This window comes from Leptidea sinapis, chromosome 6 (genome assembly GCF_905404315.1).
Source record: "Leptidea sinapis chromosome 6, ilLepSina1.1, whole genome shotgun sequence".
Lineage (NCBI taxonomy): Eukaryota > Metazoa > Arthropoda > Insecta > Lepidoptera > Pieridae > Leptidea > Leptidea sinapis.
This window is the reverse complement of record NC_066270.1, coordinates 11,961,813-11,979,520: the sequence shown is the minus strand read 5'-3', so window position 1 is coordinate 11,979,520 and position 17,708 is coordinate 11,961,813. Positions and strand designations below refer to the sequence as shown.

The 17,708-nt window shown below is 35.8% G+C and overlaps 3 protein-coding genes across 4 annotated transcripts in view; 2 read left to right on the top strand and 1 right to left on the bottom strand.

Annotated features, from left to right (window-relative positions):
- Positions 1–16,262, top strand: part of LOC126965072 (corticotropin-releasing factor-binding protein) — a 38,802-nt gene extending 22,540 nt beyond the window's left edge. For both annotated transcript variants that reach the window (XM_050808523.1, XM_050808524.1), the window contains exons 4-7: positions 549–744; positions 2,345–2,523; positions 9,046–9,154; positions 12,936–16,262. In XM_050808523.1, coding sequence (XP_050664480.1) covers positions 549–744; positions 2,345–2,523; positions 9,046–9,154; positions 12,936–13,087 — 636 coding nt within the window. In that variant the 3' untranslated portion in view covers positions 13,088–16,262. The remainder of the gene's footprint in view (positions 1–548; positions 745–2,344; positions 2,524–9,045; positions 9,155–12,935) is intronic.
- On the top strand, positions 5,962–8,108 carry LOC126965086 (uncharacterized). The gene is made up of 2 exons (XM_050808545.1): positions 5,962–6,139; positions 7,390–8,108. Exons 1-2 carry the CDS (start codon positions 5,968–5,970, stop codon positions 8,082–8,084), a joined length of 867 nt encoding a protein of 288 aa, XP_050664502.1. The 5' UTR covers positions 5,962–5,967; the 3' UTR covers positions 8,085–8,108.
- Positions 6,131–8,510, bottom strand: LOC126965056 (uncharacterized). The gene is made up of 2 exons (XM_050808501.1): positions 8,099–8,510; positions 6,131–7,257 (listed from the first exon to the last, which is right to left on the bottom strand). The coding sequence occupies exons 1-2, from the start codon at positions 8,386–8,388 to the stop codon at positions 6,375–6,377; spliced, it is 1,173 nt and encodes a 390-aa protein (XP_050664458.1). The 5' UTR covers positions 8,389–8,510; the 3' UTR covers positions 6,131–6,374.
- Positions 16,263–17,708: the final 1,446 nt, after the last annotated feature.

Sequence of the window (17,708 nt, the reverse complement as noted above, 5' to 3'; positions counted from 1 at the left end):
AAAATTTTTCAATTACAACTTCTGACTTTCAAATACACGCATCAAATTTCTTCCACTGGTATGTAATATGCTCAATAAAGCAATTTACAATAAAGCCTTATATATGTAGGTATCAGAAACCTTATTTCTACAACCCTATCTACGTGTTGAGGGATAAAACTTTATTATGCTTAAAAAACGAATACATATGGTTTGTGGGGGAAAATCCAGGAAACGGAAAACCTGGCTATTTGCAATCACTTGGACGTAAAGCCTAGGAGCACCCAAATTATTTTATATACCCTTGCCACCCCTCTCCTCTCCTCGCCCCTCCACTACTCGCGTCACACTTCACACCGCTACACTAGCGCCACCTCTCCGACACCCGCACCTAACTTCACTTTACTCGTTACAATATAATTCATAATTGAAAGTGGCTCTAAGTTCTCCAGAATATAGTCCTAATAAGAATATACCATATATTAAAACAATGATCAATAAGCAGATAGGACAAATAGTACAGGAGTCAAATCAATATGCATATTTTTACTATTATTTTTAAATTTTAGTGGATAGATGGCTGGGAGCTTAGTGGCCAGGTCTGGCCAGCTGACTCTTGGGATGACGAGAGAGTTGTGGAGTCATGTGACCGCCGACCACAGCATAAGCTGGTTTCCCGCCAAAATGCAGCGCTTGTGCAGTATCGGGTACCAGCTAAAGGGAAAGGTTTTGCAGTTACTATAAGACATTTGAAAAACTCCAAGCGTAAGTACTGAATTATTTTTAGAGCTTATATATATTTTTATGGCTTGGCTCAATTGTTTTACGAAACAATTGTTAAATTATATAATATTAATTCAATTTGTTTGTTTTTTAATGTGATAACCCTCATTTATGGTATTAATTACAAAAATAAAATTTATGAACGGTGCGCCACAACCTAAGAGTTGAACAAGACATACAAGATTTATCAACGATACGTCACTCGTACGGTTGGCTTCGCACAGAACGCGAAAGGTTGCGGGTTCGAGGCCCGCATCGTTCATAAATTTTTGTTACAATTTTAGTTTTCGTAACATAGGGATGTTATTAATTATACAATGATTAGAAAAAAAAATTTAAATATGCTCTTTGTATTAATTAATAATATTATTATGCTTTTAATATATTTCACAGTCATTTGATAATATATTGGAATATTAATAATAAAATTAGTTTATAATCTCTACCAATGAATTCTTGGACGAAATCCTTAGTTTATAAAAGTTTTATATTGCTCGGAGACCGTGAAAAATGGACGTCATAGAAGCATGCCGTGATAGATTGTCTATGGTATAAATTTATTTGTTTGCAAGATGAATTGCTTTTTTAAAGCAAAAGTCTTTCTACTTGTATTTTTTTCTTTAACAAGTGTGAGTTAATATGTCGATATGATAGTTGCGGGTAGTAATTCACTCTTAAATTCGATGTTTTTAAACTTATTGTAGAAATTATTAGAAGAAAAATATATCATATTTAATTGAATAATTTTTATTTTGTGTTACATATAGAATGAGTTCTATATAGAATGAGTTATATATAGAAATAGTAATATATTTAGTTACCATAGGGAGTGACAATAACATAAAATATATATATATATATGACTTACGGTACGCAGACGTGGTCGCTAACTATTGGCCATATGAGAAAGCTCATGGTCGCTCTGAGGGCAATGGAGAGGGCTATGCTCGGAGTTGAGTTTCCCTGCGAGATTGAATCAGAAATGAGGAGATCCTTAGGTGAACCAAAGTCACCGACATAGCCCAAATGATTGCGAAATTGAAGTGGCAGTGGGCAGGGCACATAATTCGACGGACAGACGTCCGTTGGGGCAGTAAGGTCCTCGACAGGTTAAGGATTGGTCACCGCTGCGCTCTAACTAGATACCGTAATACCTAAGAACAAAAGCTTTTTTATTACGGCAATTATAAGATGCTTGCGTGCGTGGTATTTTGACATTTAATAGCATATTTCAATATTTAACATACACTTCGTGTTATTTTACATTGAAATTATCAAAATACAAAATACTTACTGATGATATGTGATCCCCGTGTCTTTCTTATATCATCTAGTATTATTTTTACAAAGTTTTACCACGCAACCCGGAATTTTAGTTTCAATTATTAGCAAAGTTTAACAGAACATGTGGCACGTCAACGTCACACATTGTTCGAGACTGGCTCGGGTACGCCCACCTGGGCGTAGTATTACTTGCCGCACTTTGCGATTTCGCCTGCGGTATCTAGTTGAAGCGCAGCGTAGACCAATCCTTAATATAAGCTGTTATTTTTATTATTTATTTATTTTTTTAAATTTGTAGCGTGTAACATAATGCTGTTTGGTGCGGAAGGTGTATACACACTCCGTAACCACGGCGAAACTGGCAACTGCTCGGTGATAGCCATTTCTCCCAGCGTCGTGCGTGTATTGGATCTAAACGTTGGCCAAACTGTCAAAAAGAGTGGCATACTTTACTTGGAGACCGGAACACTACATCGAGTAAGTTATCATAACATGCAATTCTAGTAGGCTTCATAAGATACATAATAGCTTTAAGGGTAAATGTATACACTTCTATAATAAAGTCCCAGCCACTGTTCAGGCATTATCTTAATATATATATAAATCTCGTGTCACAATGTTTGTCCTCAATGGACTCCTAAACTAATGAACGGATTTTAATGGTGATTACTTCATGGAGTGCAGTTTGGTAAAACTTGAGAGATAGGATAGTTTTTATTTCGATTTGGGACCCATAAATATTTTTATTTTCAATATTTGTTTTGTATGGACATATTTTCTATGAGAGAATTTAGTGACGCACGGTTTGACAGTTCCGCTGTGAAACAATTTCATTATAACAATAGGGAGCATATTTACGAAATAATTTTTGATGTTTTGAAATATAAAACAGTTGTTTTTTTACTATCTACAGAACAACGTCTGTCGAGGCAGCTAGTCTATAAATAAATTTAAATGATTTATTATTAAATGGCTCTTTCGTAAATCCTATTACTCCACAGCTGAATATCTATATGATCGGACAGCCTGGGACTAGATTGTGATTATTTTATAGCGATAGAAATGTCTGTACAATATTGTATAATTTTATTGAAAAGAGTGCAAAAAAAGAATGCTGGGAGAGTTTCTTGTGCCCCTTCTTCTCTCTTAGAGCGCCATTTGTTTCCGAAGCGGTAGAAGTATCTAGTATTTTAGAAATGACACCAAAAACAATTCTAAAGGAATCAATTTTGAGAAAATAAATGCCTTTTATGCCTTTTACATACATATAATCACGCCTCTTTCCCGTAGGGATAGGGAGAGACCACTTCTTTCCACTTGCTACGATCTTTACATACTTTCATTATTTCTTTCATACATGCTCTTCGGTTTAGGGTACTCTTGACCTGGCCTTTTTTCAAGACGTCCCTGATTTGATCTTGAAACGTCCGCCTAGGTCTACTCCTTCCAACAGTTTCGTTCACACTGGCCTTATACACTTTTTTCGTTAATCGTTCTTCATTCATTCTCTCGACATGGCCAAACCATCTCAGCATACCTTTCTCAATTTTTGTCACAACATTTTCTTTCAGACCACAACGTTTCCTTATCTCACTATTTCTTATCCTGTCACTCAGTTTAACTCCTATCATGCTTCTCAACGCTCTCATCACAACTGCATTTATTCTGCTTTCATGTTTCTTCTGCCATACCCAACTTTCACTTCCATACATGAGTGTTGGAACCAACACCCCATCATGCACGGCCAAACGAGTCTTTTCAGACACCTTAAGTAATCATTAACACCATTATAACTATCTCTTCACTATACTCTTGTATAAAGTACACTTAAGTATACTCAAACATCAATCTCATTAACTGAATGGATGACTTCAACCAGAGTGTGAATCAAAACAGAATGAATTTTACAAGTAAATTTTTCATACAAACAAGTTTACCAGTGGCTCCTTTGCATAGGATGCTGGTTAGATTATGGGTACCACAACGTCGCCTATTTCTGCCGTGAAGCACTTATTTAAAGCTCCAGCATTTATACCCGCCTTACAAATATGTTCTTTAATAAAAACTTTGAGGATCTAGTTATTTGAGACTCATAAATTTTAAAACCCTTTGAATAGATTTTGTTTTTGTTATTTTCTTATCAAATTATTTATAAACATTATCTGAATGTAGTGTAACTAGACAAAGTGTTTGCAATCCAATAAGACCCTTCTTTCTTTTTATAAATTACTAGCTGACCCAGCAAAGATTGTATTCCCGATATTAAAATCGCTATACGAATGATCGTAGATGGGTGAAAATTTGAAGTTGTGTGTATTTTTTAATGCTGACTCACAATCAATCAAAAAAAATGGTGTGGACCACCCCTCACATTGATGGGGGATGAAAATGTTTTCCGATTCTCAGACCTACCCAATATGCACTCAAAATTTCATGAGAATCGGTCAAGCCGTTTCGGAGGAGTTTAACTACAAACACTGCGACATGAGAATTTTATATGTTAGATAATTTATTTTAATTTTGCTTTTAACTGACAAAGTTAAACGTGTAACTTATAAACTGCAAAGTGATATTTTAATATGTCATTTATGGGGAAAGAATATATTTGTGTAGTTTTTTTAAACCATTTTTTTTTTTTTCAATCCACTCCATATAAATTTGATTTGTATTAAACTTTGTGATTTATGCAAAGCCCGTAGCAAGAGCGTTGGAGGCGTAATCCCGATCGAAATTCAATATTAAATTGAACTTTTTGAACAGTTTTCATCATCTGTATAAATAAATAGCATTTTTTTAAATAAACATAATTTTGCAACCATAATTTGTTTTAATCCTTAGTAAATTATGTATAAATAAATATTATACAAATTAAATTTTTAACCAAAATTTATGAATAATGCGGGACTCGAACCCGCGACCTCTCGGGTTCGTTGCGAGCGTCAGTATTTCTTATTATTATTAACCGAGCATCGATCATAAATTTTGTTTACAAGCTGAATTTGTATAATATTTATTTGTACAAAGATTTATGCAAAGCCATATTTAAAAATACGCGACATGGTGCTATCTTCATCTCCCGAGATAATATAATTTGGTTCCGGACAGGATTTCTTCGAATTCTTTCCCTAAGAGCTAGTTCAGACATGGCGGATTCCGCGCGGATGCAAATCGCGCGGTTCTAAACGCAAGTGTTCAGACAGGCGCGGATGTACATGCGGAGTGCCGTTATTCGCATAGGGTGACAGTCCAATCATGGAAGTCGAAGAAGCAATATGTGTGTACTTGTTGCTCCGTAAAAAAGAAAGAAAGAAGAAACGGCAGTATTGGGTGCATCCAATATTACGCGATCGGTTTACTCATGGTCAGTTTCAGACTTTATATCCAAAATTAAGAAGTTTTGAACCAAAATTCTTCAATTATTTGAGAATGTCGATAAATTCATTTGATGAATTATTAGAAATGATGAGTAAACAAATTGAATCTAATGATACCCATATGAGGTCAAGCGTGTCCCCAGAAGAAAAACTCGTGATCACATTAAGGTAAGATATTTATTATATCGTTTTGTTAGAATATTCTGCACATTGGATGTTCCACAAAGCAGGTCTTTTTTCCACCTCATCGATGAATAGCTCGGTGTCGAAGCGATCCATTGTCACCGTCCGATACGCGCGGCTTCCGCGGAGCAACTGAACGCCCTCTAGGTACGTCAAGTAAATAAAACCGAGCGGCGACCGCGCGAATTCATTTTTAGCGGTTGAGCCGCGCGGATTGTCAATCCGTGCGGACAGGTATGAACGATTTGTAAGGCGCTAATGTAATTAGGATCCGCGCGGTTCAACCGCGCGATTTGCATCCGCGCGGAATCCGCCATGTCTGAACTAGCTCTAAGAGCTAGTTCAGTAGTATCGGACGGTGACAATGGATCGCTTCGACACCGAGCTATTCATCGATGAGGTGGAAAAAAGACCTGCTTTGTGGAACATCCAATGTGCAGAATATTCTAACAAAACGATTAAAAACGGAGCTTGGCAGGAGCTGGTGGAGATTTTTGGAGAAAATGAGGATTCTTTGGAAAAGAAGGTTCTTTTTGGTCAGTAGACATTTAATTATACATTTTACCAGGGTAGTTTACATGTTTTGTAATAGACAGTCCACCCCAAATAACTGAAATGTGTATAACGTTGTTTGGCGGTACGTAACGAGCGCGGGAAAACTATCACGTTACCACAGTAACGTATAGCTATTAACTGTAATATGTACAACCCACCAACGCGACGCGCCATCTTGAGTTTAGTTATTTGGCGCGAACTGTAACAATTTTAATTTCATATTTTCGTGTCTTGCCATTCTACACGACCCTCATTCACAAAGTAATTAGCATATTTGTCTCTAATGTTTAATGATGATGGTGTACCCCTTCCTGCATGTAATGTAATAAGATTACTCATTGGCGCAGTATGTAAAGTATCTTCATACTGTATACCATCTCTAGTTCTAACAAAATTGTGTAGCACGCAACAGGCCTTTATTATGTCTTCGGCAAAGTCTATATTCACGTTTATAGGCCTATGAAAAATGCGCCACTTGTTTGCCAGAATTCCGAAAGTGCATTCAATAAAACGTCGAGCTCTTGATAACCTGTAATTAAATATTTTTTTTTCATATGATAGCCCTTTACCTGCATAGGGTCGCATTACATTTTCGGATAAACCAAACGCTTCATCGCCAACTATGACGTATGGCAATGGTTTAGGATCTGTTTCAGATATTGGTTTAGGTTTTGGTATGTGTAATGACTTTTCTATTAACCTTTTATAAAATGCTGAATTTTTAAAAATTGCAGAATCACTACTTTTTCCGTAAGATCCGATATCTATGAAAGTAAAACAATAGTTACTATCACAAAGTGCCAACAGTACTATGGAAAAAAAAGTTTTGTAATTATAATACAAAGAACCCGAATCTTTGGGTTTTGTAATCCTTATATGCTTGCCATCTATGGCGCCTATGCAATTGGGAAAATTTGCATATTTTTCAAAATCTTTAGCTATTTTCTTCCATATATCTTCGCTGGGTTCAGGCATGACGTTTTTTGTGACTTTTTCCCACAGAGTTTCACATACTTCACGGACAATTCCTGTGATTGTAGATTTGCCAAGACGAAAGTTGTAATGTAGTTCTCCAAAGGAACAACCAGTACCCAGATATCTGAAAAATAAAATATTAATCTGTATCGTTTTGAAAGTCTGCCGGGTCCGCTAGTTAAAGCATAATGAGTGTCTTGAATTACCTAACCGCTACTGTATTTATATTTGTTAAAGATAGTGATTTCTGTTCCAGGTGTATCATTACAAAAAAAATGGAAGAACATCCGTGATGCTTATAATAAGGAATTCAAGAAAGGCAAATCAATTCCTTCTGGTTCTGGTGCATGTAAAGGTTCAAAATACATGTATTTCGACCGGCTTTCTTTTCTTCAGAAGACGATAGAAAACAAAGAAACTATCACAAACATAGATGAAGCCAAAAATGAAGAAATTCGGAACATTGACCAAAAGCTAGATAATTTTGTAAATGCACGTGAAATACAACCGGTACCCAATAAAAGGAAGAAAACTAAAATTACTTCAGAAGAGCGATTGGCTAACATATTAGAAAATAGTATTGAATCAAGAGATAAAATACAAAGACAAATACAAGAAAGTATGTCAAAGCAAGATGATGATGATAAACTTTTTTGCATGTCATTGTATAAAGAGTTAAAGAAAGTTCCAGAAAATAAACGATTGGCTACTAAAATTGAATTGCTCCAGGTAATACAGAAAGGGCAGAAATTACCATCGCCTATTCATATCACGAGCCAGCAAAACACGCATAATGCAGTATTTTGGCAAAACCAACAATATTCAAACCCACAAGGATATTTCACTGGATATTCTACAATAGTACCAGGAGAGTCTCCATCGCCTTTATCATGCAATAGCACTGACGATTCACAGTCTTCTATAGTACAAAATATATATTCTGACGTATAAAATAAATATCTTACCTTAATGTGATCACGAGTTTTTCTTCTGGGGACACGCTTGACCTCATATGGGTATCATTAGATTCAATTTGTTTACTCATCATTTCTAATAATTCATCAAATGAATTTATCGACATTCTCAAATAATTGAAGAATTTTGGTTCAAAACTTCTTAATTTTGGATATAAAGTCTGAAACTGACCATGAGTAAACCGATCGCGTAATATTGGATGCACCCAATACTGCCGTTTCTTCTTTCTTTCTTTTTTACGGAGCAACAAGTACACACATATTGCTTCTTCGACTTCCATGATTGGACTGTCACCCTATGCGAATAACGGCACTCCGCATGTACATCCGCGCCTGTCTGAACACTTGCGTTTAGAACCGCGCGATTTGCATCCGCGCGGAATCCGCCATGTCTGAACTAGCTCTTACTGCTTTGGCCAGCTTTTTCGTACGAACACGACGTAGACGGCCAGATCTTTTTCTGCCACAAACAGAGGAGGTCTCATTGTACCTATTAATAGCCCGGTATACATACATTTTACTAATACCTAGGAGTATATACGTAAGGAGATTTTTATAAATTTGATTTGGCTCCATACCTACTTTGTGTAATGCAATCACAGCAATTCGGTTCTCTTTATCACCCTTCTCCAAATTAATATCGCAAAATATTGTCACCAAAATGAGAAAACTTAATGAAATCATATAAAAATGACAGATTCCATATTCAAATGTAATATTTTGTTTATTTCTAATTGTAACAGTATTTATGGCCAGACTGAGTATATATATCACTTTAAAATAACGAATAGTATATAGTAATACTAGCAAACCTTATTGCATCTCCATTCCAAATACTAAATCCGTGAATAATGGCGACAATCTGATCCCAAAGTATACTTTGGCAAGCGTAGAACTTTCATTGTTATCCATTAACGGCTCACTGAATATTTACGCAGTGCACAAAGCGAGGCCTTGCCGACTACGTGGACATAGGTGGAGCCTCCGGACTGGATCACACTCGGATGGAGGTGTTCGATAGCATGTGTGGTCTCGACTCTAACGAAGGTGAGTTAAAACACACGATACAGCAGTTAATTTAAATCTTTTGGCGTTATTCGTCGAGAGAAGCTTTAATGAATCTGCTATATATCGTGTAGAAGGGATTAGTAATTTAAACACACTTAATAAAACTGTTGTATCTGTATTTTAAAGTTTTCACATAGAATTACTATTACCACTGACAATTAGGGCATAGTTTCCCCTAAGAATTCACAATAGGTAATGCATACTCGAACTTAGCCCTCTATATATGTCAGTATATAACAAATGAACTCAATAAAGTAAATCCAAAGGATCCAATATTTTTGTATGGATTAGTTTGGACATATTGTACAATATTCTGTGAGAAGTGGCAGTGGCAATCCGGCCTCTCCATTTTTTGACCTAAATAATTTTGACCTGACTAAATGACTTGATTTCATTAATAAGCATCCATAAATCAAAAATTATTTAGTATTACTAATGATAATTAAAGACCTGATACCAAAATGCAATCTGCAATTAACAAAATTTTATTTTATGATAAGTAGTTGATTGTCTAGGCTATATTTTTTATTACACTTTACGAGTATCACAGACCACTGTCTGTTATCCACTATAACTGCACATAGATTTTATTTTCATTGTAGACAATGTGTTTTTTTTACAAAGTCCCTCAAAGTCGAGGTTAAATGAATTGTATCCAATTACGCTTAAACTAAGCGCTTTTGAAGACCATAAATATTTCTTTTAAGTTACTGAATTTTCCATAATATGTTAGGAAAAGTTGAGCTCGTGAGATGAACATACAAGAAACTCAACAGCCGCTCTTTTCAATCATAATTATATTTAAAAATTAAAAATTATTGTAATTGGGGTACCATATTAGTTACATAGTTGTTACAAAATATGTTACAAAGTAACATTAATTTTACAAGTATTCTGGCCTCACACTAGGATTCCCTGTGTCGTGAGGTCCAGTCTCTTCCCCTTTATTAATACGAAATAAAAATATAAGAAATTCGCGCTTGTGTGTGTATGTATGTTTGTGTGTGTGCTAAGTAAGAAAAGAATCAATCAAATAAAGTTCTTTTTACAATGGCTGTCATACACATAACAAATTAGTTTGTAAGGTGCTGCATCCAATATTACGTCAGTAGAAAAGACTTACCAGTATGAGGCTCCTTTGCACAGGATGCCGGCTAGATTATAGATACCACAACGGCGCCTATTTCTGCCGTGAAGCAGTAATGTGTTAGCATTTCGGTCTGAAAAGCGCCGTAGCTAGTGAAATTACTAGGCAAATGAGATCTAACATCTTATGTCTCAAGGTGATGAGTGCAGCTGTAGTGCCACTCAGAATTTTTGGGGTTTTTCAAGAATCCAGAGCAGCACTGCATTGTAATGGGCAGGGCGTATCCATTACCATCAGCTATACGTCCTGCTCGTCTCGACCCTTATTTTCATAAAAAAAAGACTCTTATTGTTAATTCTTTCAAATAAAAATCTACAGTTTTAGAAGTATAAAAATTAACGCGACCATAAAATTATTTTGAGCAAAATACAATTATGAAATGTAACAGCTCATAATTTATTATTCATCATAATATACTATTCGAATACGAATTTGCTGATGTAATTAAATTAGTTTACTTGTTCTATATTTAGAAAACTGATTGGCGAAATAGTTAATTAGTAGTCTATACACTATTGCCTCATAAGTCACAATGTACGTTTAATTTCGATAATTTCCATCACATTTAACTTTGCAAATTAATTAAGTATAAACGAATATTTTTATTATGAAAAATGTGTATATAATATTTATAAGTCGTTGGTATCTGTATAGAGAGTTTCATAGTTTTTTGCTTCTCATCAAAAAAAAAAAAAACAATCGACTTAAAAAAAAACTATTCCAAAACAATATAATACCAGTATGCAAAAAAATGTAAAAATATAATTGCGTATTCTTCTACAACTTCATTATCAACTTGGGATTGTTGTAATGAGGGCATGCACACTTTACCAGTGGGCTCCTTTGCACAAGATGCCGGCTAGATTATGGATGCAACAACTGCGCCTATTTCTGCCGTGAAACAGTAATGTATAAGCATTATTGTGTTTCAGTCTGAAAGGCGCCGTAGCTAGTGAAATTACTGCGAGACTAAACATCTTGTCTCAAAGTGACGAGCGCAATTGTAATGCCGCTCATATTTTTTGGGTTTCTCAAGAATCCTGAGCGGCACTGCATTGTAATGAGCAGGGCGTATCAAATACAATCAGCTGAACGTTCTGCTCGCATCATCTCTTACTGTCATAAAAAAAACACGGGAAGCACCAGTATTCAAATAAAAAAGAATCATCGAAATCGATTCACCCAGTCGAAAGTTCTGAGTTAACAAACATAAAATACAGTCAAATTTTCCTAGTTAGTCCTTTTTTGAAGTCGCTTAAAAAGGATCTGTTTCAAATTGAGGGTTAATATCATTATCCTGAATCCCATTAAGTTAAAATTAAAATTAATTCATTTGGCTACGAAAGATCTCCTGTAACTACATAATTATCTGCTATAACATAAGTTGTTGACTTATTCTCATTTCTAACTTTTATTACTAAAAGGTCCTTATGGATTCCATTTCAAATAAGACAACGTTGAATAGACTCCAGCACTTGGCATTACTTGAAGAGATACTTTGATCGATGATTGCGGTAAAATGAATGTCAATCTTTAATGAAACCTTTTTGTTCGATTGCCTCTTCTGAGGTTTTTATCAGTTTAATCAAGAGTCGATCACTTAGAGCGCCTTCGCAGTACGTCCGATCCTAATCCGATCCGTACCCGTGAAAACACGGTCTGGGGTAGTCGTAGTCGAGGTACTATTTCTTACGGTTGACGGAAAGAAATCGGATGACGGAAGCCGGATCTAGTTCGTAAACTATCATAGAAATTGTTCTACGACTACTTCGGACCTTGTTTTCACGGATATGGATCGGATTCAGATCGGACGTAGTAGTGCGAAAGCACTCTGATGGTTTGATTATAAAATACTACGTCATATGATGATATTTTTTCGATTGTGCTGCCCCGGGGCATAAAAATAGTTGGGAAGTGCCAGGCGCAAGGGCAAGGTAAGAGGCGACGAAGGACATTTACCAGTAGGAGGCTTCTTTGCCCAGGATGCCGGCTAGATTATGGATATCACAATGGCGCTGTTTACTGCCGCGAAGCATTAATGTATAAACATTATTATGTTTCTGTCTGATGGGTGCCGTAGCTAGTGTAATTACTGGGCAAATGAGACTTAATATCTTGTCTCAAGGTGTCGAGCACAATTGTAGTACCGCTTTGAATTTTTGGGATTGATTTTCAGTAATTTTGTTGTATCTCTTTACATAGATTGTAATTAAATTATTTGTTAAGCGATGTAACTGAAAAATTTTTGAATTAAATGAGTCGCAAGGAGTTTTACGAAATTCAAAAGAATTGTTAAAAAAGTTTGTGTGGTAAAGGTTACTACAACATACATGATTTTCTTAATAATACCACAGATTCGGAATGAGTGACTGCCGTAAGGCTTTTAAAAATAAATTTTATAATACGATATTATATTGTCATTACATTCTTATGAAAACGAAGCCCACTGAGTTTTTTGCGCCCGGTCTTCTCAGGTCTAAAGCATATTTTTTGAATAGGTCGTAGTTTTTGACTTCCAATAAGTGATATCACATCCTAGTTTGAATAAAAATATTTTTGTTTGTATTTGTTACCAGGTAAAATAAAATCTCTATTACAATTTTATTTTAACAGCCCGTCGATCAATTCTGATTGCCTGCGAAGACACAGTAGTTCGACTGGTCTCCAGTGGAAAGTTCCAGAACTCCGTGACTCTTGCCTTTGCTCCGCTATCAGTGGAGAACATCGAGGATGCTGACCTTATCTGTGGATTCAATGAAGTCTAAAATATCATGCCTAATGATCTGTCTGTACTACCATCTTGAACGAATCTAGATGACCCTTGTGGACTAGGTATTAATAATCATATTAATCATAAAGAAAATTGCAGTTATATAAATATTGTTTAAAAATGTGTATAAAAGAAGCTATACTTCTTTGTCGTAAAAAAACAGAAATACTTAAAAAAATATTTCTTGTGCTATTTTACGTTTGTAAAAAGAATAATATTGTAATAAAGCTGGGGATACACATTGCACGTGCCAGCCACTGCCATGTGTATACGCTAACTGGCATGCCTGTAACTGGCATACATGTAGCTAGCACAACATTTGATACTTGCATGCCCGTTTAGGGAAAGGCCGCGAGAGGTTGCCAAACTGGCATGTGACATGACAGTTACGGGCATACCAGTAGCTGAATCTTTGATTTTGTTTAATTCACTTCGATTGTTATCCATTATTAGCGCGCAAGAATAGGTACGAGTTTTCTCACGAACCGTCCTGTGTATACGCGATGGTATTACTGGCATGCAAGGGCACAACCTGCATGCCAGTATTTATTTATTTTTGTTATTGGAGAATCTACAGCTTAACACTTTACAATAGATACAGGATATAGTAACAGAAAGACATTTACAGATTCTTACGAGTAGCTAGGTAAAAATATAAATCAAGAACAATATGAGTAGTTACGTACACGAATCAAATGCTTAACACTATTGTATAACTTATCTAATTATATATTATCAGCTCGACCACCAAATTGACCAAAGAACTCATGTCCTAACTGACGCTTAATGGAATCAGAGCTGATACAGAATAAGTCAAGATCGAATTGTTTTGATATTTTGTTAAAGTTATTGCTGACACGTACGGTGAATGAATTTTAACGGTAGTAAGTGCTGACAGGGAATATAAAGGTAGGAGCATATTTACGAATTGATTGTAAATCCGCCGTGTGCTAACTACTCATAAAGCTGGGGTTACACATGCCCGTAGCTTACACATTAGCATACCAGCTCCTTGCACGTGCCAGCTACTGTAATGTGAATACGCTAACTGGCATGCCTGTAACTGGCCTACATGTAGCTAGCACAACATTTGATTTACTTGCATGCCCGGAGAGGGAGGGTTCGCGGGGAGTTGCAATTGCCATACTGGCACGTGTGAACAGACGCGAGAAACTTTCATGCCAGCTACTTTCCCGATTTACTGACAAGTGTATCTCCGTCTTTAAGACGATATTAAATACAAACAATGAAAACAATTAGATATAAATATTTATTATATTTTGCAACTTATCCATATTATTGAAATTTATTTAATTGTCGTCCATTGTTTTTTGGTTCAGTACACAAACTATGAGGTACAAAAGGCTTATAGGTTAAGCTGAAGTATGATAAAATACAAATGGTTAAGTTGAACAACTGTTAGGGTGTCGGTGCGCGCGCACCCTATAAATTCACTCTTATAATTTTTCTCTAACGCGCCAAAAGAAGTATAGTTTCAATAATATATTTATAATTAATAATTATCATAACAAACTCAATATTATTAAAGTAAATGTGTAAAATGTCTCACCTTTTTTATAATTAAGGACCCAAAGCTAAACGGCTTAGTAGTTATCATATTATGTTTTACTACGGGTATAATATAATATAATATTGACATACTCGTACATAAATTGTCTTGCCCCAAACTAGGCATAGCCTGTACTATGAGTACAAGACAACGCTGTATATTTAATACAATATCTTACTTAAACATACATAAATACATATAAACATCCATGACTCGAAAACAAACAACAATATTCATCATATAAATGATTGCACCGACCGGGATTCGAACCCGGGACCTCTAGCTTAGTAGTCAGGGTTACTAACCATTCGGCTATATGGTCGTCATCATATGTTTACAAGTATATCTATAGTACTGATCTTATGTGGTCTACGAATCTAATATGCAGTGTTAAGAATGCTGATAATAAGTGGGTTTGCCATATTCATATGACGTCCCCACCACAGTACAAGTAGAACAGTAGTATGACAGCGGTCTCATTGAAATTAATTATAGTCGCCAATCTAAATATTGGCGACTTTTGTAACTCGACATCGATCAGTCTCGGCGGTGTACGGCGTGGCACTCAATAGATTTGTCTCCCCAAGAATGCTTAGCGGCTGTGTAAATCATGTGTTTGTGTGCGTGCGTATATTTGGACGCTCTAGTATGAAGTTATGGTACTGTTCTATTACTGTACTGTGCCCCCACGCTCCAACGCTTTTAAGAGACCCCGCAAACTGCAGACTTTCGAGCGGCCGATAGTTTGGTTGAGTTCGGCTGTTAAGTGCGCACACTGGCCCGACTAAACAGTTGGGCCTGTGATGAGTGCGCACACTAGACAACTATCGGCCGACAGTTTTAGGGACGATTCGCTATTAGTTTTAAGTCGGCTATTGATGAGTCTGGCCGACTAAACAATCGGTGGTGTGCGCGCCTAGAAGAGCGCTGTACTGATTTAACGGTCGGCCGATAGTTTGCTGACGGTTCAGTTTGAAGGCAATCGTGTAGCCCATCAAACATTTTTGTCGGCCAATACTGAATCGTTATAATGTGCGTACTCTCATACATCTTCATACTGATTAAGAAACCAACCAAACTATCGGCCGATCAAAAGTCTGCAGTTTGCGGTGTCTCTAAGACAATATTTATTTCTTCATTTCATTCAGTGGCTCAACATTTCGTTCGTTCAAATTATCATACTATGGATTTATATATGTTGTTGGCTTTCTCTATTATGTTTTAATCATTGGCCACCATCACATGAGTACCAAATACAGCAGCTATAAATATGAGTATGGTAAAATATATTACTATAGTTGATAAAGAGGTTTTCCATAGTTATATCTCCACTCAAATAGATAAAAAGCTAATTTGTGAATACGACTTTATCTTAAATCTTATTTTCACTAATAATTTTATTTATTATAATGCCAAATAATAACTAATTACAATTCAAATGCATAAAACATTTGAATCCAAACCAACCACTGATTTTATTAAGTTAAATGTACGATTGATAACTTATATATTTTATTCTAGTCAAATACTTTAGTGTCATTTTTATTTATAACGTTAACTACGAGTAAAATACTTAATACTAATAAAAGTATATCAAAAGTATCGTGTTTTATTTTATTGTACCTATTTTTTTTTAATGGAATAGGAGGACAAACGAGCGTACGGGTCACCTGGTGTTAAGTGATCACCGCCGCCCACATTCTCTTGCAACACCAGAGGAATCACAAGAGCGTTGCCGGCCTTTAAGGAAGGTGTACGCGCTTTTTTTGAAGGTACCCATGTCGTATCGTCCCCTAAACACCGCACAAGGAAGCTTATTCCACAGCTTTGTAGTACGAGGAAGAAAGCTCCTTGAAAACCGCACTGTGGAGGACCGCCACACATCCAGGTGGTGGGGATGATATCCTAACTTGTGGCGTGTCGTGCGAAGGTGGAATTCGGCGACAGGAATCTAATTATAGCAGTTCGTCTTGCATTAAATGTCTTATTATAACATTATTGATTATAATAAGTGCAGTTAATGACTTTTAACCAACTTTTGTTCTAAAGTGATTTTCGAATGTCATATTTAAAACGAATAAATAACATAAATGAGTTTTGTAAAAACGTAATTGTTCATTATTTCACTACTTTGATTTTCAAATTTATAAAGTGATTTAATGATTTTAATAGAACCAATAGTGCCAATATTGTAATTATCAACTTTATGCATACGTAATAACTTCCAAATTAGAACAGCTTAGACTTAGCATAGACGATTTTCGCGCAGTTATTAATTACTGCACTTAATGATTTTATGCCATTAGTGAGCTCTTGCAGTAAACCGACGATTTCTTTTATACGTTACTCCAGTTTATCTATTCAGTATGTAAATCACTGCCTGATTTCTGGGATTAATTAATTTAGTTTCCCTAATTAATCTCAGAAATGAGGGTTATCACTTTAATTAGTTATAAATTGTTTAGTTTTCAAAGAGCAACATCTCAAGTCAATTTCCTAATATTGAGGATGAGCAGGTTATCAACTGTAAAGTAGATCCTGTAGGTGAAACCACAACCTGAGAGTTGAACAAGACAGACAAGATTTATCAAAGATACGTCACTCGAACGGTAGGCTCAGTGGAAAGAGCGCTCGCACCGAACGTGAAAGGTCACGGGTACGAGTCCCGCATCATTTATAGATTTCGTTTTAAAATTTATGAAAAGTAGTGACAATGGTGAAAGTAAAGTGGAATCTAAAATAAAAGAGTTGCAAACAGAATTGAATTTAAACGGATATAAAAACAATTTCGGAACACTGCTGTTTTAATAGTTTCATAAATTTCTAAGTGTGAAAATTGTAAAATATGTGACTTCCCACTAGGTAGGGGGTCCCAAAAATGTGACTAGGACAGGGAAGGGTCAAAAAATCTAATGGGATGGGAAACTCGTTCGATAACTCTCATCAGTCATTGAAGGTGAATGGAAAAAAAATCAAACACAAATCTCAATAAATCGAGATACAAAAAAAATTATAAATATAATCTATGCAGATTCCGCTATGAAGC